General features: G+C 36.3%; 1 protein-coding gene across 9 annotated transcripts in view; it reads left to right on the forward strand.

The window, feature by feature from the left end:
- The window catches only part of LOC138703493 (beta-1,3-galactosyltransferase 1-like), an 82896-nt gene that overhangs the window by 22834 nt on the left and 37991 nt on the right, over positions 1–22071 (forward strand). For 2 of the 9 annotated variants that reach the window (XM_069831397.1, XM_069831467.1), the window contains exons 1-2: positions 17663–17797; positions 20191–20445. In XM_069831397.1, coding sequence (XP_069687498.1) covers positions 20241–20445 — 205 coding nt within the window. In that variant the 5' untranslated portion in view covers positions 17663–17797; positions 20191–20240. The other 7 variants (XM_069831404.1, XM_069831430.1, XM_069831448.1 and 4 more) reach the window with 7 other exon arrangements.

Consider the following 22071-nt stretch of genomic DNA (forward strand, 5'->3'; position numbering starts at 1 on the left):
TGACTTCGACGGGAGATTGACAAAAAAGATATAATTGAGAATTTTTATTTGAAAAAGAAAGAGGGCCACCGGCGTAGCTCAGAAGGTAGCGCGTTTGCCTGCTGATCTGCAGTTGTGCTCGGGAGTGAGTTCGATTCCCGTTTGCGCTGACTACCTGGTTGGGTTTTTTCCGAGAGTTTCCCAAGCGGAAGGCGAATGTCAGGTAATCTATGGCGAATCCTTGGTTTCATTTCCCCAAATACCATCTCGCCATCATCAATTCAATCGACACTGAAGAAGCTAGTAGTTATTACAGTGTCGTTAAATAACAAGTAAAAAAATAGTACCAAGCTGCAATAAACGTCTACCCTTTTACAAGAGAAAATTGATTTGAAATGAAAGACAACATTAAGACGAATACTGAAGAAAAAGGATTTCAGGTGGAAGAAGTGTGCAGCAAAAAAAAAAATTGAGGAAAACACTGTAAAATAGAATACGTGAAAATATCTACAGCAAATAAGAAAGCTTAGGAAAGTGGAAAAACCGATTTTGTATCTGGACGAAATGCGGATAGATAGGCCTACCTATTTAACGTTTCCCAAGTGCTGGCACGATAAAAATGTTACGGGAGTTTTGACTACCGTAAATGTGTCCAGAACACTCATTGTTGTTCATCAGGATGGAGGCGGTGGGGCTAACGGCTTTGTTGAGAGATTCGAATTAATATACACGGCTGGAACATAAACAGACGATTATCATGGACAGATCATACTCCAGAAATTTTGAAAAATGTGATAATGATAGTCATAGCGACAGCACCGAAGATGCGGAATCTTTTATGTCTGACTCCGTTCCCGTGTAGCCAAGTAAGTGGACGAAGTTTTCAGGCCAGAGTGTAGCGTAAAGTTCCCCCGTCCCGCCTATCTACACCCCGCGCCAACTCGTAGCGCGAAGACAGTACTTTTTGATATCTCGAAGCCTAGATTTGTATGTGATACACATATTTTGCGCAGATTCCAAAATGTCTCACTCATTATCCGACTCGGACAAGGCGGTGTCACTCTGTGACAAGTTGTCAGGTAACAAAGCATTGTAAAACCACATGTCAGAAGGAGGAACATACTTTGTTGCTAGCTTCATTACGTCATTAAGTTTGGCTGCTTTGATTGGTAGAGCAGACGTATAAAGATATTCAGAAGGGAATGACAAGGAAGCTTTGGGGTGTTTTATTGCAAATTCTGATCCTTCTAGGCCCCCTAGTGTTTTACTACATTGAACAACCTCTTTTCTATCATGTTCGTAATGAAGAAGTCTGTACTGGGAGATAGCAAGCTTCTCTTTGTTCTTATTTAGGACATTTCTTTAAATAAGGTTTTGAAATGCCCGGTGAAATCGAAAATCATATTCTGAGTAGCCTGAACGACCACAAATTTTTTGGAGGTTGTCCGTACAATCTTATGCCAGTCACTAGGTACATATACTCTCTCATGTTTCCGTTTTTGTATTTCAACCAGTCCAAAAGAACGGTCACAGGGCAGAAAACTATGTCCTGGTTCAGGGTAATAATTGTGTATGTTTTTTTAATTTGCCCTGTTGCACTTGCGTGAAACAATACTGCATGATCGTATGATTTTTATTTTGAGCGCTACAGTTGTCAAAAATACATGGAGATCAGTGACGTTATTGTCGAGTGTACTGCTTACAAAATGATGGATGAAACTTACAACTTCATTCTGACCCTTCCGTCCTATGCTTTCATCATACATATAAAAATAACTTTTTTGAGTACTAGCAACGTGAATGCAAAAACTGTATTCCCATAGCTGTCGACTATAAAAGACATCACTAGAAGGAACTTTGGGGAGTTAAGATTTTGTTGGTAGTCAATACATATAGTTTCAGCATACACATTCTCTTTAGCTAGTTTCGACTTTTCTTTCAGTATAGTATAGAATACTTGAGCCTTCTGCAGATGGAGCTCTTTTTCTGTTCTTAATTTTCCTTTTTCCTTTTCAGACTCAGCGGACATAATATTTTTAACCACTTGGTCACACGTTTGACACGTATCTGTACGTGGTTTTCCAAACGACATATTAAAATTAGAGACAAAATACCTATAGTAAAAGTCGTATGATATGTTAGGTTTTATCGCCAATCCCGATTGCAACTTCAAATATTCTTGTGGCTCGTGCTTCTGCAAGTACAAATGATACATTTTCTTCACATTCACATCTGCTGCCAAGGAGTACTTTTTTACATTATCTGTACGACTGTAATGAGACTTTCTGCGAGGGGAAACTTCGTATATGTTGGTCAACTTGAGCTATACAGTTTTCTAAAACACCATGTGGCCGATTTCCATGTTTTCCTCGCAAGTCGGGTGGGCTTGTGACATTCTGCGCCAAGTGTTTCGCGAGACGTTCAACTCTGCTCTTGTCAATCCCATGTAAACTGCAGAACGTAGTTTTACATACTAGAAGTTCTGTAGTCCCGTCTCTTACTTAACCAAAAAGAGTGAAATGTTACCATAGTACTGTATAACATGATAACGTTTAAAAGTACTACCATATTACACCGTGTAATAAAGGAAATACTGTATTTTTGTTACATATAATATTGCTTCACTGTCCTCTTACCTTGTATAAGTAGGTGTGCTCCCGTGGAACACTGGTACCAGATTTTGGACGTCGTCGAGCTATATTGCGTACTGTCAATAATCCACACAAATAGGCATCTTGTTTCTCTTTATCACCAAGTTTATTGAAAGAAACTAAAAGTTCCATTTTCATGTCAGCATGCACTTTGTTAAAGCACTGTTTACTGCATTTACACGGAGGTCCTGTAGAACGGGCGGGAACAGATTTTCCTGCCTTAGTAATATAAGCCATGCCTTTGTTTCTGTTTGCTTTTCTGGCATTACTAGCCCACTTCATTGGATTTCGCTTTCTTTTCTTTATTTGTACTTCATTATCACTATCGGATAAAGAGTCTTCAGAAGGTACAAACTCACTTTTTGATGCACAAAAGTCACTCACATCACTTACGCTGGCCATTTTTACAAACACTGAGTGGCGTGTGAGACCTCTTGCGAAAGATCTGTAGGCAGTGTAGTAGCATCCTGGAAGTTCTCCACTATGTATTGGCATCTACAGGGAAGTGTTCGAACTGTTTGGTGAAGAAACCAGGTAGCTCCAGGATTTGCCTGATTTTTCCACCAACACATGACAAAGCCAGGTCCTTCCAGTCTGCAACTCAATGACTATTGTATGGAGCTGTCTGGTTGTTAGACCAAAAGAAAGAGGATTTTTTTTCTTTCACAATCAATGTGTAACTCATTTTAGCTCAAAAATGGAGTTACCTGGTTCTTTCACCAAGCCCTTCAATTGTTTATGCGTTACTATCCGTACTACTGAATTTATACCAGAATTTACTGCTCTATACCGATAAGCTATACCTTTTAGATAAATGCAACGTGCTTTACTTTGCCCGCGGAGTAGGAGCTAAGGACGATACAAGCCTGCATGATATGATGACATTAAACTCTGATGGCGTTGAATGATATGGAACGGAGAAGTACAAAAATGTGGGTGCCAGAGATTTTGGCAGGTGAATTTTGTTAATCTGAACTCCAGAGCTAGTTACTCACCGCTGTTATCTCTGTCGCAAGTAACCTGCAGCTGTGAAGGGTGGGATATAAAAATAAATATACAGGCCCGAGCACAAAAGACGTTTTATAGTTTAACCTAGAATCACTAGGAGCGCTGTTCCTCGACCCAAAAATGAACACTTTCGCGCATCGCAATCTTGAGGTCAAGAGATATGTGACTGCTCACGGTCGACTTTAGTTTTACCCAAATTACAAGCTTGGGGGTAAAGGGTGTTTGCTATAGTTAGAGTTAGGGCCTACTTTCATTCTATATCTTATCATATAATAAATAGTTTTGCAACGTATAGAGACTGGGAAAACAATTTAATAAAATCAACCTAATCATACTCATTCATTTTATAGCCAATCTTGCGGGTCGCATTTAAAAGAACCTAGGAATATTAATATTTTCTTCAGTATATTTGCTAGGCTGCTTGTCATACGTACATGACAATTTTGCTTAGGTTATTCCTTCTAGGAATAGCTCAAGTGTTTTGAATTTAGCGTACATAAAATCTTTATTTTAGATTAAGTTACTAGCACATATTTGACGAAATACTAGGTTTTTCCACTTCAGTTTAACTGATTTATGCAAACGAAATTTTGACAGCTGGCGATTGCAATTTAACTTATCGCCACACCCACTTTGTTTTGGGCGCTTAAGTTAATGGCGGACGGTCGTTCAATTTTCTTCAAACATGGCGGCGCAATGGCCACTCTACATCTCTTTCTTTCTAACTCGTTGGACATGACAGGACACTGCCATCGACTAGATCATATTGGCAGTTTGACAGGAGCGTTGCGATCGGAAAAACAACTTAATGTCATATAGAGTGGTAGGCCTGTTGCTATGGTAACCACGGTTGAGTTGCCAAACTTATCGTTCCCACGTGACACGTGCGTCTTGATAGCTCTCTTGGCGACATTTATTGTGCACACATTGGTACATTTCATGTTTGATTCTCTGTCGATTTTGTATTGTTTTCTTACCTTCGCGTTAATTGTCAATGAATGTTTAACGTCAATTGCTTGCTTTCATCAGCTGGCAGCGTGGTAGTCCATATTGGCGACATAGCACCATAGCACTGTAGTTCCAAGCTCGGCCGCTTAACTGTCATGTTCCATCTTAAAAAAAAAACAAGTATAGCCAAGAGGACTATATAACTATAGGTAACTATAACGTCATTGATATATCTATAGTCCTCTTGAGCCTAGCGGACCAGCTAAGAGATACGGTAATGGCGGAGTTACGTGCGGCACTGGAGAGGAATACGGCGGTGATGGAGAAGATGGAGGCCGCTTTGCAGGAACAGGACAGGAGGATCGCTGATGGAAGTAAAATTAAGCGAAAAATAGGACGACTTCGAGCAGTACTAGCGGCGCCAGTGTCTACGTAGAATAGTGATACATGCACCATTCATGTTGCCCGACGAACTGACGAAAGACGACAGAGATCGCAGCCATCGCGTTGGTCTAGCAAGTGCAAGTGAGAAGCCTCGACCAATAATAATTAGTGAAATTCGTGAGTTACAGAAAACGAAGTGAGGTTTTTCGCAATAAGAAACTGTTGAAAAATTGTGGTGTAACAGTGCGTGAAGACCTGACTAATATCGACATACTTTGTTAAAATAATGCATACGGTATCAAAATACGGTCTGAAACAAGATTGACGGCAACATATTTGTGAAGCAGGGTGACATCAAACGACGCATCATGCGCGAAACGGACATTACTTAAAAGTGTAAGTCACTGCTTAAGATTAGAGAAAATCAATAGATCTACTTAACCTTACCTATCTTTCCATGCCACATTAATTATTGTTGGTGTATTATGGTCAGCGCAAGTGAAGATCAGTTACTGAGAATGCCACAGGCCGTTGGTAGTCCAGGGTGCTACCACAGTCTACTATATACAGTCGCGAAGCTTGAGGTGTTTTTTGCAAATCTCGTGATAAAGCGCTCCAAGCGGTTAGCAACTAGAAACAATAGACTGTCCATGGTCGACTTTGGACTGTGTCGTATTTCTATCGAGTGCTAGCTCGTTGCGTATTTCACATTGATGCTTGTGAAATGTTCGTTATTGGTTATAATGAAAATGTTAATGGCTAAAATATAATAATTGGAATAATAGTATGGGACAAGGAGGAGACGTTTGTAGTGCTATAAATTGTAGCAACAGTAAGAGAAAGAGGCCAGAGTTATCCTTTTTCCGATTTCCGAAAGATTCAGAAAGCTTCCTGGGTTTCCACAAGAATGCTGTGCAGAAACAAAACTGTTAATTTGAAGTTCTTTGTGACTGTTAGAATACATTATATCCTTAAATTTCACAATGAAATGTTTCAGTCTAACCGAAAGGACATTAGATACCGGTTAAAGTTCTGTCACAGACTGCTAAATTTCCAGAGAAATGAAAGTTAGGTCTACTTTTTTCTTCAGAGGATATATTTTTAATTGTAGCTATTAATTTTGTTATTATTTTTATGTGTTATTTTACTAAAGACGTAGAAAAATTAAGTTTTTTTTGTAATGAAATACATTGATCACGTTTTATTTTCAATTCTGGTGGGATTATTATTGCTTAGGCCTACTTTTTCTTCAAAGGATATGTTTTTAATTATAGCTGTTAATTTTGTTGTTATTTTTATTTGTTGCTTTACTAGAGACGTAGAAAAAGTCTGTTACAATAAAATTTATTGCTCACATTTTATTTCCAATTCTGATGTGATTATTATTGCTTAACCTCATCCCACTTTGTTAACTGCGTAAACCTACACTACAAGTACCGGTACTCCATTAATTCATATTTCCATTATTATTGTTGTCAAGAGAAATACAAATTAATATTTATTGGTTTCATAGTTAATTATCGCTATAATCTTGAATGAGTGAAGCTATTATAGTAAATTTCAGTTCGTTTTGCATAAACAAAAATTAAGCTTATATTAACTTATTTCTTGCAGGTATCTTCGAGTTTATGGTGGAATTTAATATACTTCATTATAATAACAAATTAACTTTATGCATTTAATATTACAATAATGGAAGGAAGGTGTTAATTTTTCCAAAAGAACACGACAACGAAAGTGTAACATATTTTGTCGGCTGCTAGGAGAGAGAGCTGCGATGATAGGCGATAGTAGCGATCCTAGTGGTGGGCAACTACCCATGTTTGCATTTTTACTACATATTGAGCTTCGCGACTGTATATAGTAGACTGTGGTGCTACAATGTGGAGGAGCGGTACGACACCAACCGATGAGGTAGAAGCAGTTGACGAACATTTAATATGAAACATGGAAGTGTAGAAGAAATTCTACTACTGTATTAATACCTATACAAATCTGTTGAACGGAGGAAAAACATTTCAAACCAATTATCGAGGAAAGTGAAAGGAAGTCATGAAGAGTTAGGCCTAAGTCTAAAAGTGACAAAACATAAAGAATTGAAATCCAGGACGGATTAGGCTAAGGGCTCTAGGTTGTCAACATCCATCTATAAAAATATATAATATAAGCTGATTTATTATTATTATTATTAGTAGTAGTAGTAGTAGTAGTAGTAGTAGTAGTAGTAGTAGTAGTAGTAGTAGTAGTAGTAGTAGGGTAGTTTCCTAGTACCCGGTACTCGTTACAGAGGTCGTTTTTGTGTTTACACAGTGGCTCCTTTCTGAAAATAATTTTAATACTTTGTTACTATAGATGTTATTCTATTCAGTTTGTAATATATTTTTTGGTCCAGGGAAAATATACATCTTTTATGATTATACAATAATGGCTAACTTAACAGCTTATGTAACGAGTACCAGGTACTAGGATACTTCCAGTAGTAGTAGCAGCAACAGCTGCAGTAGTATGCCCAACAACTATTAGTGAACGTTTGCATTTACTGCAGTAACTTGTACGGAGTTCAGGGTATGATTTTCAACTTATTGAACACTATTTTCAGGCTGCGTTTGCTCTGTCAAGTTCATAACTTTATAGCAATGTGTTTCTACTGGTACCGTACTTATATTTTTTTGTCTCGCCTTTGAAATTGAACCTAACATTGCTCATAAATTAACACGGGACCATAGGCTGAGAGAGAACCGTTTCCTTGGAGGGGCAATGTAAAACCATAGAATCCCCACATAACGGGATTATGGGGGACATCATTTACCTCCTCCCCCCGTTATAACTTGAACGTGGTACCGTCAGTTCTAACAGGAACTTTTTATATGAAGCTTACCTTCCTGAAGATATCTGAAATATAAACTCTAATTATTTTATTTAATCTCGTCTTTAAGTTTGCACATTTACACATTATGTTTTTTCTGCATTGTTGTGCAGTATGTTATTTATATTTCTCCAAGTGGCGGCCTGAACACCTGCAGATTTCTAACACATGAGTACAGGCTGTTACAAAAGAAACATTACAGTGCTTCCATTCCTCAAATGAGGTACAGAAATTGTTACGCATTCAGAAATTTAAAATGTATATTGTAGTCCAGACACATGATCTGAATTCGTCAATTTAAGCACAGAAACTTAATCATAAACAAAAGCAAGAGAAATCTTTTGAATTCAGCACTTTCTAACATTAATAGAAGAAAAAAAAGTTCAGACAAGTTTGGGGGGGCAGTGCCCCCCTCATGTCCCCCCCCCATAATTCCGCCAATGCTGGACGTTTATTTGAGACAAAATTTAGTAATTCAACTTAATAAATATGAATTTTTTTGTTAGTAGGTTATTTTACGACGCTTTATCAACACCTAAGGTTATTTAGCGTCTGAATGAGATGAAGGTGATGATGCTGGTGAAATGAGTCCAGAGTCCAACGCCGAAAGTTACCCTGCATTTGCTTATATTGGGTTGAGGGAAAACCCCGGAAAAACCTCAACCAGGTAACTTGCCCCAACCGGTAATCAAACCCGGACCACCTGGTTTCGTAATAAATATGAAAAATAGAAGTATTTTGACATAAGGATATGGCGGAACCGTCTATATACAGTATGTGGAAATGTTTGGACCGCAGCGGCGGTCATCTTTGTTTCTATATTAAGGTCTGAGTATTGGAGACGATCTTGGTTGAAATAATCAGGGAATACAAAAGGATTCCCGATCTTTCTTTCTGAAGAATGAGCCACATTAATAATATTAATAATAATAATTAATTAATTACCAAAGGGTAAAAAGAAAATGCATGATAATATAATTTTAGTACAACAGAAAGTTAAAAATATACCTAAGACAAGATCGAAACAGAAAAAATATGCATAAACCAGAGGATTATAGAACTTAAATACAATAAGTATCTTGTTGCTTTTGTAACGATTTTAAATAATAAAATTATTATTATTATTACAGTGAAACAGCCTATAACATTTATTTTTAGCCCTATAGTTTCCCTGTAAGTCTGTAATTTCCCCATTTAGTTAACTTTTTCTGTTAATTTGAATCTTCCCTGTAATAAAAACAAATAAGAAAAGTTAATTGTTTTGTTATTTTCTCGCTTACCCCGTAATGCTAAATCATCATCATCATCGACGCTACAGCCCAATTTGAGCCTCGGCCTCCCTTAGAACTCTCTTCCATGCATCTCTGTCCCTGGCAACCAATCACCATCCTTTAATTCCCACTTTCTTTAGATCCTCTAACACTCCTTCCATCCATCGCAGTCTTGGTCATCCTACACTCCTTTTTCCTTCAAATTTATTCCCCATAACTTTCTTGGGTATCTCATGATCTGCCATCCTTTGCACATGTCCTGCCCATCTTAGTCTTGATATTTTAATGACTGTAACCACATCAGGGGACTTATATAGTTGGTAAAGTTCAAAGTTGTATCTTATTCGCCATTCTCCATTATCACATATTGGGCCATATATCTTCCTTAGAATTTTGGTTTCAAAGGATCTCAATCTTGACATGTGAGTCTTTGAGAGGGTCCACGTTTCACTGCCATATGTTAATACAGGTTTTACCAAAACATTATAAATATTGCATTTTATTTCCCTTGTAAGAAGTCTTGACTTAAAGTGCCTCAATAATCCAAAATATGCTTTATTGGCATTTTGAATTCTTCTACCAATTTCTTCACTAATATCATTAGTGTCATTGATTAAGGAGCCCAGATATACAAAACTAGAGACCCTCTGATATTTATATTGATTAATTTTTAAATGGGTTGTTGTTGTCAAGTCCCTTTTTTGTTTTTTACATCCAACAATCATGTACTTAGTCTTCTGTTCGTTAATTTTCAGCCCCATTTTTTGGGCTGCTGTTTCTAAAGCAGTAAATGTTCTCTTAACATTCTCCACAGATCGACCAATGATATCTATATCATCAGCATAGGCCAGTATTTGGGATGATTTGTAGAGTATTGTACTTCTAGTTTGTATACCTGCATCCCTTATCACTTTTTCAAGGGCAATATTAAATAAAAGACATGCTAATGAGTCGCCCTGTCTTAGACCCTTAGTTGTTTGAAATAAATCTGATAGTTCAGATTGGATCTTTATTTGACACTGACTGTCATCCATGCATGTTTTAACTAGTCTCACCAGCTTCTTCGGAATGTTCAGCTCTACCATCGCCTTATAAAGCTCAGCTCTATTGATGCTGTCATATGCCGTTGAAAAATCAACAAACAAGTGATGAGTTTCAATATTTTGTTCATATGTTTTCTCAATAATTTGTCTTAAAGTAAAAATTTGATCATTTGTCGACTTTCCGCTTCTGAAGCCAGCTTGATATTTTCCTATGGCCCTTTCTGTGTATGGTAATAGCCTGTTGTGCAAGATTCTGGAGAATATCTTATAAGTGGTATTTAATAACGTTATTCCTCTATAATTAGAGCAAATCTTCTAGTCACCCTTCTTGTGTAATGGGCATATAACTCCAATTCTCCAATCAGTAATGCTAAATACCTTACTGTAATAATACCAATACCGGACAGCTGTATAGCCTACTAGCGGCGTGAGTGAGAAATATCGCGGACCTGACATCTAGCGGAGCGGCGTGGAATTATGTCCACAAATACAAATATTAACATAGCGGGATTCGGACTATTGTTTAAAACGTGAGTTACTAATGTGGAATAATATATGAAACACTTAAGAAATATTTAATAGTATTTAATGTAAAATTATCTTATATCAAAGCTGCATATAATGGGAAATATTGCATACTCAATAATAATAATAATAATAATAATAATAATAATAATAATAATAATAATAATAATAAAATTCGCCTGTCATAACAGGTGACCATATAGGTCCGGAAAATAATTTTAAAAATGTATATATGGAATAGAGAGAAAAATCAATACAGTAGGTAGCAATCATAGTACAATATGCAACTTAGAAAGTTTAAAAGATTAAACATTATATAAATGATTATTTAAAATGCCTATGGATTTCTTTAAGATATTTAAACAAATATTTTTAATATCTTGAGATGTCATATCATATTGTTTTAAAATGTCAGTAGTATATTTATATGCCGACCCGCGGGCACCAAAAAGCAAGCCCCTCACCTACCATGTGCAATCAATTGCATTATATCTCTCACCCAAGTGAGGAACACATGGGCGGTAAATGATTTGTTTTTCTTGATCAACTGCTAATGCTTGAGATACCGGTACCGTACAGTTGGGTCCAATATTACTGTCTTCTTCGTTTGTCTACTAAGAGTAACTACAGTATATCCGCTCTTCTGTTACTGCCATCCTCGGATATAGAATATACTTCTTTATGCACTTCAAGATTTTTATTTTTCCTTAAATGTGAGGCAATATAAGAGCGAACACTATGATGACGTACATTGCGCAATAGATCTCGACTCCTTTAGGACATAATCCTAGCACATGACCAAGAGTTTCAGTCGCCTCACATCCTGGAGTTCTATACTGTCGTGAAGTCGTTGTTCGTCATGGTACTGATCTTACTGCTGCAGTATTGCATGAAATTTTAATGGCAGTGGTCCATTCTGATGACGATAATCCTTTTCCGTTACTCATACAAGAATTTACTTTCTGTTCATCTTGGAAAACTGATACTCCTTTTCCTTTATGCTTACAACTAGCCCAAGCAATATAGACTACCTTTTGTAAATGTTACTTTCCGTAATTACTTAATTGTTACATATTTTTTCTTTGGTTTAGTGAGACAAAATCAATTCTGACATTAAGAATGAATTTACAATAATGCTTCATATACGCATTGATGACAACTGCAAATATAAAATTGGTAGTAATCTGCTGCTTGTAATAATTAGTAAAGGCACGTGGACAACAATAAAACTTAACTTGATAAAACATTAAAATTTCGAATACATTTTAACTTCTATTCATTTATTAAGTCTAAATAAAAAAGCTAATTTGTATTTTTCTACCAACACAAAGACTAAGGAATTAGGCCTACTAAAGAATGTTGACTCACGTTTTATGATCCCTCGGAAATCGAAGTACGACTTGGAGCAATTTGTAATGCTGTAATTTTGTAGCAGTTATAAATAGCACATATACACCCTGACATTTTAACACAGCAGTAATTAATAAAACTATTAACTAGCCCAGCAACAATATACATTGCAGAAGATTACAGCTTGTTTCGCGAATATCGCCACACCGGCCTCCTAGGTAGCAGCACCAGCGTCGTTCGCTTGCAGAACTGCTACAGTGTTGGGCAGATAAAACCGGCCCTTGTTATGACATTGATAGGTACTAATGATTTGAAACAAACTTCAAATGGAATGAAAATAAAATGCATTTACCTTCATAATAAATGTTGGAAGTGCCCTCCATCTGCATCTAGACACTTTTGTGCACGTTTTAACAGGTTCATGAAAACACGTAATCTTGAATGCTGCTTTTCGCTGGTACTGAGCGAAGCGGATATTTGTCTCTGAATAATTGTTGTGTTTCCTTAATAGAGCTGGTCTGTACGTACGCCTCCACAATTAATATTCGCTCTGGTATTGAATAAGTCATGCTTATTTAAAGAACAACTCTTTACATGTGTTTAGAACGTCTGACTTTTAAACAGCAACCAGAAGAGGTTATAAGCAACAATGGCGCAACAACAATGACACAAAATACGCGGAAGATACAGTATAGCCAACATAATTACATTTTCAAGAAAAAAGAAAGAAAAGAAATCAGTACCCTACATAATTTATTTTCCAAATCATGTGACATGAGATGGGGCCGGTTTTATCTGCCCAACTCTGTATATAGCTGTCCGGTATTATTATAGTAAGGTATTTGGTCAAGGTATATGGATTCACTATAAGGTAGAGCCACTCGGCAATTTCCGCTAGCAGACGAACTCGTGACGTCACTTCGGAAGCTCGTTAGCCACGGGATGCATTATGGCCTCCTAGCACCGAAGTATTTGTAACAAGTTATCGCACAAAATTCTTTTAAACGACAATTTGTTTTTTGTTTAACTTTTATTTGTGAGGAAAATGTACCACTCACAAAAGGAAACTATATTAAGAGTGTCTTATCCCTATGTGTTACAAGTAATTTCATCTTCTAAACTGGAGAAGAGTTTGTACGAAATAATATTTTTGTATCAGAAAATATAGTTACCCTTCATAAGAAATGTTCGTTATTAAATAGAACAATTACATAGTGAATGCTAATAATTTCCTAACATAATAACAATGACAGAAAACATAACACATTAATAAATATTATTAGAACATGCAGAAATAATAAAGCCATGTGTATGCCTAATTATTTCTGATAGTAGGCCTATGTATTTTAATTAATATAGGCACATAATTTTTCCATATATATTACTATATCATTAGTCCTATATTTTCAAATACTCGTTATAATACACATTAAGCTGATTATTAACATAACTCACTTAAAGCTATAAACTATATTAAATGTTACAAACATATTATGCTTGACATCTTTGGACCTAGATTGGCTCTAGAGCCCTTTCAGCCTCATTTAAAATTACCATGACTCCACGGGGTGAAGTCGGTTGGAGAATAAAGCTAGCCACCTCATGCCATTCATTGACTATGAATATGTGAAGTTGTGAACACTTTATTATGTTTGAAAATAGGCTGCATATTTTCAAACACAATAATCATTAAGTAGGTATTTATATCACATACCTTTTTCCTCCTCCCTGAAGATTGGAATGAATTCTTCTCTCTTGTCAGCGCCTAGCAGAAGCTTGCCATTTATGTGCCTTCTTTCTTTGTAGTTCCGCTGCTCTTGCAGTCTTCGCTGCCGTATTCAGTGAACGAATGCGGATAAATGTCCTTGTTCTTGTATATATTTTAATTATTAATGGATGTACATGTGGAAACTTCTGTGCGAGAATGTTACACATGCCCTTAATGACGTTGCAGCAGTTTAATTTATCACCATGCACTCCTACAAACACTACTTCAAACTGTTTCACTGTGCATAGCCATTCATCTGATGGTTTGAGCAGACCTCCTCGAGACAGTTTTTCAATCCAGCCCTGATGTACCGGCAATGCATCTGGTGTAACACTAATTAATTGGCCTGTAGGATCCCCTAATGATCTATCTACTTCACGACAGCGAAAAGCAATATAGCCAGCCAAATATCGTAGACCTTCGCTGGAAAATTCAGAAACATTTTGTATGACTCTTGCTTCAGGAAGGTTTTCAACAGTAATTTCTGAAATTTCAGAATCATTTTCTATCATTGCCAATGCCTCTGTCATGTCTGGTAGAAGTCCTGCAAAAAGGTTAGAAGTAAGATAATCAATTGTATCTGCTTCTAGTTCAACAGCTGAGGAATTGAACGAAATGTCTGAAATGTTGCGACTCATTATAAGCAGCCTCAAACGGTTTTTAAATTCTACTGGAAGGGGATGGTCGTAAGTGCGTCCCAATGCTCTTATTTGAGAGAAAAGATTTTCAAGGCAGTCTTGGTTCAGTCTAGCAGTTAAGATGTAGCTTAGCCCATACAATTTCCTGAGGTCAGAAAAACAACCTAATAAAGATCTAATGGACATTATAAAACCTTTCTGAAAAGGAAGCAGTGAAGTGTTCTTGCCAACTCTCATTTTTTCACACATGGTATGAAATGTCCTTAGGATATTCTCTTGGTCTTTAAAATGTATGCCAAAACCACTTGCAATGGGAATTTGTTCACTGTCCGGAATCCTAGAATTGAAAATATCAAAAACATCATTAACAAGTTTGAAATATTCTGATGCTTCATGTTCATTTGGCAAGAGGTAACTAATGGCTTTTGCAACGTGATTTGAAAATAATTCACATGCAGGACGGACACGCTGTCGGTCTCTACCTGATACCATTAGATGGTTATATTTCAGTTTCGGGCAGATTTTTATTTCACCTCCATCCATAGATAAAATATTCTCGATAATGGTTTTGTTAATTATCTTCCCACTGGGTAAAGTAAAACCATCGTCAATGAAGTGGTTTCTCAATAATTTTATCATGTGTGGCACATCTTGGAAAACCCATATGCGCTTGGTGTCATCTCTGGGGTTATCAAAACATCTTTTCTTATGATCTACTTCCAAATCCTTCCAGACTCTCTTGTTTTTCCCACCCATGTCACTTACAACTCCCACAATAACAACACCCACCTTTTGCACTTCTAAAATGATTTCTTTTAGCAGTGATCCTGTCATTGTAACGTCAAAATCAAAAAATATTGGCTGCTTCCAATTACTGCATAGCGCTCGAACCATTACGACTTGTGCCTGGCTGTGGGGCCCATAAACTTTATCCTCATCTTGGTCATAGCACACTCTTGCATCCACATTCATTTCATCAAAACTCAGGATACATAAAAGTTCATTTTTTGTTAAATTCTTGCATTGAGTTTGCATCATAAATAAAACATCACTTAATATGCCAGGCCTGCACTTAAAGGAATTGGAAACCCAGCGCCTTAGAGTTGACAGTGATGGTAAGGGGATTCCTACACTTTGCCTTAAATATATGTAGCATTTCCTCGATATTGAGCGGAGTGTCAAGGCTCTGCATATATCTTCTCTTGTCCATTTTGGCTTCTTTTTTGTCACCAACAAGTTCTTGATCTGGTTTTCTGTAAAAATTTTTCTCAAAACAATGGAAACTCTCTCTTTTACCTTTGCATTAATTCTGTTCTCAAGTTGCTGTATATGTTTACTTTTCCTGCTCAGAGCCAAGGTCAGTGACTTATTTTTAAGTTTTAACTTATTCATTTCAGTCTGCATTTGTTTATCATCTTTCTCTAATTTGTCTAACCGTGCTTTCAAATGTCTTTCTGAGTCACTAGTGCTATCTGTAATTGTACCAACATCAAACTTCTTCTTCTTGGGTGATAGTGTCTTCAATCTCTCAAGCCCTCGCTTTCTTGAATGTCGATTAATCTGCCTTGTCTGTCTGTCACTTACCGTAATTTGTGGTGACTCTGGCTGGTGTGAAGATGAAGCCTCTATATTCATCTTGTTTGGTCTTGAATCGATGTCCAGATGCAATGAAGGAACTGCAGAAATTTTAAGCATCTTTTTAGGTTTAATGTTCAAGAGCTCGGCTTTCAGGTCCCTCTCATAATCTTCTGGTAGAAAATGAACACTACACACGGTGGCATTTTTAATGTTGATTTTGTCTTTCCTTCTGCAAGCATGAATCCATTGCTTACAAACACTGTCATCCTTGGGAAAGGTGTGGTAAATCAAATCTGAACCTTTAGTCTTACGATTATAATTTTTACACGAAAACACTGCGCAACCGGGCATGGTAAATAATGCAATATGTTTTTAGGCACAAAATATTTACAATAAACTAATTAACTTAATACCACGTGGGCTAACTTAAATACATAACCTATATACTACGATTATAAAACACGTGAAAGCCCGAATTAACAACAGTAACTGCTATAAATATAATTCAGTTCATTGTAACACATTTTTATTTGGAAATATTCCACTATGAGTGCAGATTTGTCACATTTAGGGCACACGTAACCAGAATCACTGCTAGAAAACAACTTATAGCTTGCTTTTAATTCATACTGCCAATTGTTTAGCTTCCTCGGTGACGTCATGCGTCAACTGTCTAAAATTTACGTGTCTGCGCATAGCCGTATGAGCACCCCCTGTGTATTTGGTAATGCGTTGGCAAATAGGGTGAAACAGTGTAAGGTCACAACACGCATATTTTCTTTCCAAACACCAGTGCTGTTGCACTGTACCTTGTAATTTCAGGAGTGTATAATTCAGTTTCTTGAGTTTTTAGAGTGTAACAGGAACAATGTAAAAGCCAAGTTGAAACAATGCATCCAAATTCCTACATGTGTAAATGTTATTTGTTGCGATTGTTTGAACGTTTTTACTGAAAAATGTGTCAATGTACTAAATCAAAATTCACTGAAAAAGGAAAAGGAAGAAAGAACACAAAAAAATTACATCAAATAATCCGAAAGATAAAAAAAATAATACATGATTAATGTTATGCATTAGAAACAATAAAGTGAAGAACAATTATTATGTAGCTTATGTTTTCTTAATCATTTTTCCTTCAAAATGATTTTCCTTTCACATTTAATCTAAATACTTCAGAAAATATGCATCTTACGCACTCTAATTTCCTCAGGCAGTCCCGTATATTAAATGAAGAGTTTTGTGTTCCCGCCTGATTTGAGAGGTCGAGCCGCTAGGAGTGCCACATGCAAGTTGTCTCCCTATTTTATCGTGCGAAATATCGCAAGATGTCCGTCTCGTTAATATAGTCTTTGCTAGTAATCATGTATCATAGTCATTTCATAGCCTCCATGAAACTGTCGTGAGCCTTTCGTGTTTTCCGGCCTTGTAGTCGTAGGCAACGGCCGAAAACCTACATGAATGCGATATAACACTGTCTCTATGTTTTGTATATTGTATATAGAAGTACATTCTTGGATGCAGAGATAAAATATAGTTTATCATATTTTTTCCACAATTTTACTGTCACATTTCTATAACCTCAACATCTGTGCTGTCTGCTGTTCAGGGTAGCAAACCTAATGGTTATGAATCATGTTATGTGTCTATTACAGTAAGTGAATGAAGTTACGCTTGTGTTATATGGATGAAAGCTGTAGTATGATGTAATTAATGTGTTTGTAACGTGTTTCTTTTGTATTCGACGCATTCAAAGAAAAATCCTTGTAGATTATCAATCTACAGATACAGGTATACTTAAGACGGACAATGTTTTTCGGGACGAATACCAATTGATGTTGATACTTCATTATTTTTTTTTTATAGTTTAAAGAAGAAAATTAGCAGATCCTCACATTCAGATGAATGTGTCAAAAGCACAGATGTTGTAGTTTACCGTATATTGCTGCAGTTTGCTGTCAGAGAGCAATTAACTCCAGTGTCTATTATTAATAGTATGTACGTATTTGTGCATAGACCAACGAAAAACCATTTAATTCACGTAACGTCTTCAGCACGTTTTAGAATAACTTCATTGATGAAGTCAAGGAAATGAAGCCGGGAAAATCGAATATATCACATTGATAGTTTTCATTCCTTTTTAAACAGTAAGAATAGCCAAAACTGTGTGAGGAACATTAAAAGTATGTCCGTACAGAGACACTCGTATTTGATCACATTACATTGCACTTCGATTAATAGGCCGAGTGATGTGTGGATGTTCAAACTAGTAAATATGCAACTAAATTATGCAGTTCTCTCATATCAGACATTCTTATTTGATAGAATATGTATTCTAAATCGTTGTGAATTACGTCCTTGAAAGTGACATTGATTAATCGGTATAGAAATAAAATAACATTGTATGAATGCGTAAGTACTCGAGCTTTATTTTTCGAGTACAATATCATTTTTTTTTTAATAAATCTGTACTTTTTACTGTTAGAGAATCGAACCTACAACATTTTGACATCATTGCATTAAACCCGTAAACATCAAAGTTAAAGAATAACGATCAATGTAGATAAAAGAGGAACGTGTTTATACTGAATTGTTGTTCACTACAACCATACTGAATTGTTGTTCACTACAACCTTATAGTATTTCTTTACAAGAGCGCTACCCAAGGTGGCATGATTTATTTCTACTTGACTTCTTGTCGAGTTATATTTATTGGCAACAAAAGAAAAATTGAGAGACGACGTCAAATTGGGACTGAAAATCCACTACGTTTGAGTTTTCTTGCATAAACACACAACCTTAGGTGGCATTCTGCGCAGCAATAAGTTAAATTCATTCCCTTGAATTGTACGTTGCAGCATTGCTAACATATTGCATTCGTCCCATGGTCCTTATATACGTTTATACGAATAGCGGCACATTCAGTTCAACAGTTATTAAATTGAAGGTTTGTTAAATTTCCGAAATGGTAATTAGCCAGGTACAGCTGGTTTTTTACAAGGTGTGTGACAAGGTTAGTAGGGCGCGCTTCCGTACAGGGACAACGGCAATTCTCTAAGGTTAGAGCCCGGTTTAGGTGTGTGTGTGTGTATTAATCGAAAAAAAATGTCATATAAACATGCGTCCTATTCTCAATATTTACTAGCCTCTAATTTTCGTTTAATACACACACACACACACACACACACACACACCCCCCTACCTAATCTGGGCTCTAACCTTAGAGAAATGCTGCTGCCCCTGTACAGAAGTGCGCCTGGGTTTTCAGAAAAAAATTCGAAAATCACGGTGGAGTGGTTCTCCATGATTACCTTCCAAGAATTTAAGATCCTCGGCCTCACGTCACTTAGATATCACCTCAACTAACCCACTAACCATTCACAAAATTGTTATGATAATAACAACAACGAGAATATTATTATCATTATCATTATCATTATTATTATTATTATTATTATTATTAATGTGGACTTGGTTGATGGCTTCATTGCTAAGATAGCTTAGCATTGAATAACAAGTGAGCACTCACTAATACCTTCAGCATGAAAATCGTTAAATACTTAACTTAACTTACCTTTGCTGTATATTCTAATGCACTGTTGTAGTGCTTTCCTATTTATTGCCAATATAACATTCGAGAGGTCTAAGACGCAATACATGCGAAACAGATCATTTGTCTAGTAATTCGTCCTGAATCTTTCGTATGTTATATTGGTAATTAGTAGAGAGGGAGAGAGATGTACCTCCTTCATTGTAGTTATTCTGGAGAATTACCTCTTCCTATTTGATGGAAATGTCGGTGCTCAGGAGTCACTGATAGGCCTATTACTTTTACCGTCTTATTCTTCTTCTTCTCCTCGAGTTCAATTTAATGATCCCATGTAACCAGCTAAATTCTGTAATGTAGAACTATATTCTGTAATATACTGAGTAAATAGTACCAAAGTACAACACCCACAGGTGACTGACTATTTTAAAAAAACTTAAATGAATAATGGATGATGATAAAAGATGGCAGTGAACTTGCCTGCACTTCACAGAGACAGACCGATGACTCAAGCTACTTTTACCAGTAATAAGATGGTGAAACTGATGCAATGAAAATCTATTAATTCCATCAAAGATATTATTGAATATTACGAAAGATAATTTAAAAACGTAATTATATCCATATTTGTTTACAGATGATTGAAGTGGACTAACACTATTCCGTGCAATTGGTTGCACGGAGAGGATGGGGCGAGAGAAAATACTGTATGAAGTGCGACCAACCCATATCCACCATCATTATCATCCGTTATCTATTAGTAGCAACGGTGGCGATATGCACCATCGCAGATACTTTTTCGTAGCTTGCTTTGCTTTGTTGTTGATATTACTTGTGTTATATGTACCTGCATACCATGAAGCACGAAACAGGGAAAATGAAGCACATTCAGGTAATGTATTTTATCAACCAGAAGTCTTGTAAGATAGTATATTATTTTTTTCATAACCATAAACTATTATTTTTGTGTAATTATAGACGAGATGTCGTTCATCTGATTTAATTGAATGAACGATTCCTGTTGCTAGGTGACTCGCTTAGAATTAAATAGTTCACTTAAAGCAACGATTCCTGTTGCTTAGTGATGCTCAGAATTAAATAGTTCACTTAAATGAACAAATGTTTGGTGACCACTGTATAGTTCACTAGGTAGGCATACAATTTACTAACTGAACACTTCTCACAATCATTGTTATAAAAGTTTCAGAAATAGTTTATCTTATGAAGCTTAAATCCATTGCACTTATCTGCCATATTGTTGTAATATGTTAGCTAGATAATTCGCTCAGAATTAAATTACCAATAGTTCATTTAACCCTTTCCAGCATAGTGATTGTTCAGAAGAACCATAGTTTCCTTTCTTTCTAAATTGTATGGCACAGTTATTTCACCAAGGAACTACCTCTTGAGTCTACATAGAGGTGCCATCTGTGTTTTGAAATTGTGTGCAGAGTTAAAATGTTGAAAAAATTTGATCGAAACTTTGTTATGATCCATGATATGAAAAACATAAAAAATTAATTTGTGCTGCAAAGGGTTAAATCAGTGATCGTCAGCATCTGCTGAAGGTAATGGGTAAGCAGTGTATCGTAATATGACCGACGTGCAGAAGGGAGAGGCAGAAAGCATACCCGCTAGTAGCCATGGATGCATGATAGTGCAGTCTCTTATCTGCGGGTAAGAGCCGCTAGTCCGAGGGTGCACTGTGCTGATGACCACTGATTTAAATGAATGATTACTTGGTGATTGCTGTATAGTTAACTAGGTATACTATTTACTGTTAACTGAAGACTTCCTACAATTATTGTTCGTATTATAATATGTAACACTGTCTCTATAGTTCACTAGGTATTTCATTTAATAATTGATCAATTCCTAAAAAAACATTGTTTGTATGACAATGTCATTCATTGCTGAGGAGTGTAGTCTTTAGGTTTTAATCCTTCCATTCCATACTCTGGATATGTGTTGTGGATATGCTGTAGAAACTGCAAAAACATTTCACTGGGTGTAATCATCCCTTTCAGTTTCTGTTGTACACAATACAAGAACTCAGACACGTACCTATAAATGAGCCGTTCAGAGCAAAAGTGGTGTAAGTCAAAATCGGGTAATGAGGTTTAAAGTAAAAATTCTGTAAAATACAGCGGAAAGTGGCAATTAATATGTCCTTCTTGCTATCCACTGACTACTAATAGTTTAAATAAATTGAATATTAATTTTTACTTTGCGCTGTATTTTACAGAATGTCTACTTTAACCCTCATTACCCATTTTTGACTTACACCACTTCTGCTCTGAACGGCTCAAATAATCATTTTCACTTTCCCTACCTTCTCTTTTTAAAATTGATTTCAGCGTTTTCCACATTTGTGGGTGTGTACAGAACGATCATCTTCATTTACAAATTGTATTGAGTGATTCATAACTTCATGAATATGTCCTTCATCTTTTAAATCACTGTAAGACTTCCAACCATTCATCATAACTTTAGTATGTGGTTTGATGAATGATTTAAT

This window comes from Periplaneta americana, chromosome 1 (genome assembly GCF_040183065.1).
Source record: "Periplaneta americana isolate PAMFEO1 chromosome 1, P.americana_PAMFEO1_priV1, whole genome shotgun sequence".
NCBI classification, from domain to species: Eukaryota; Metazoa; Arthropoda; class Insecta; order Blattodea; family Blattidae; genus Periplaneta; species Periplaneta americana.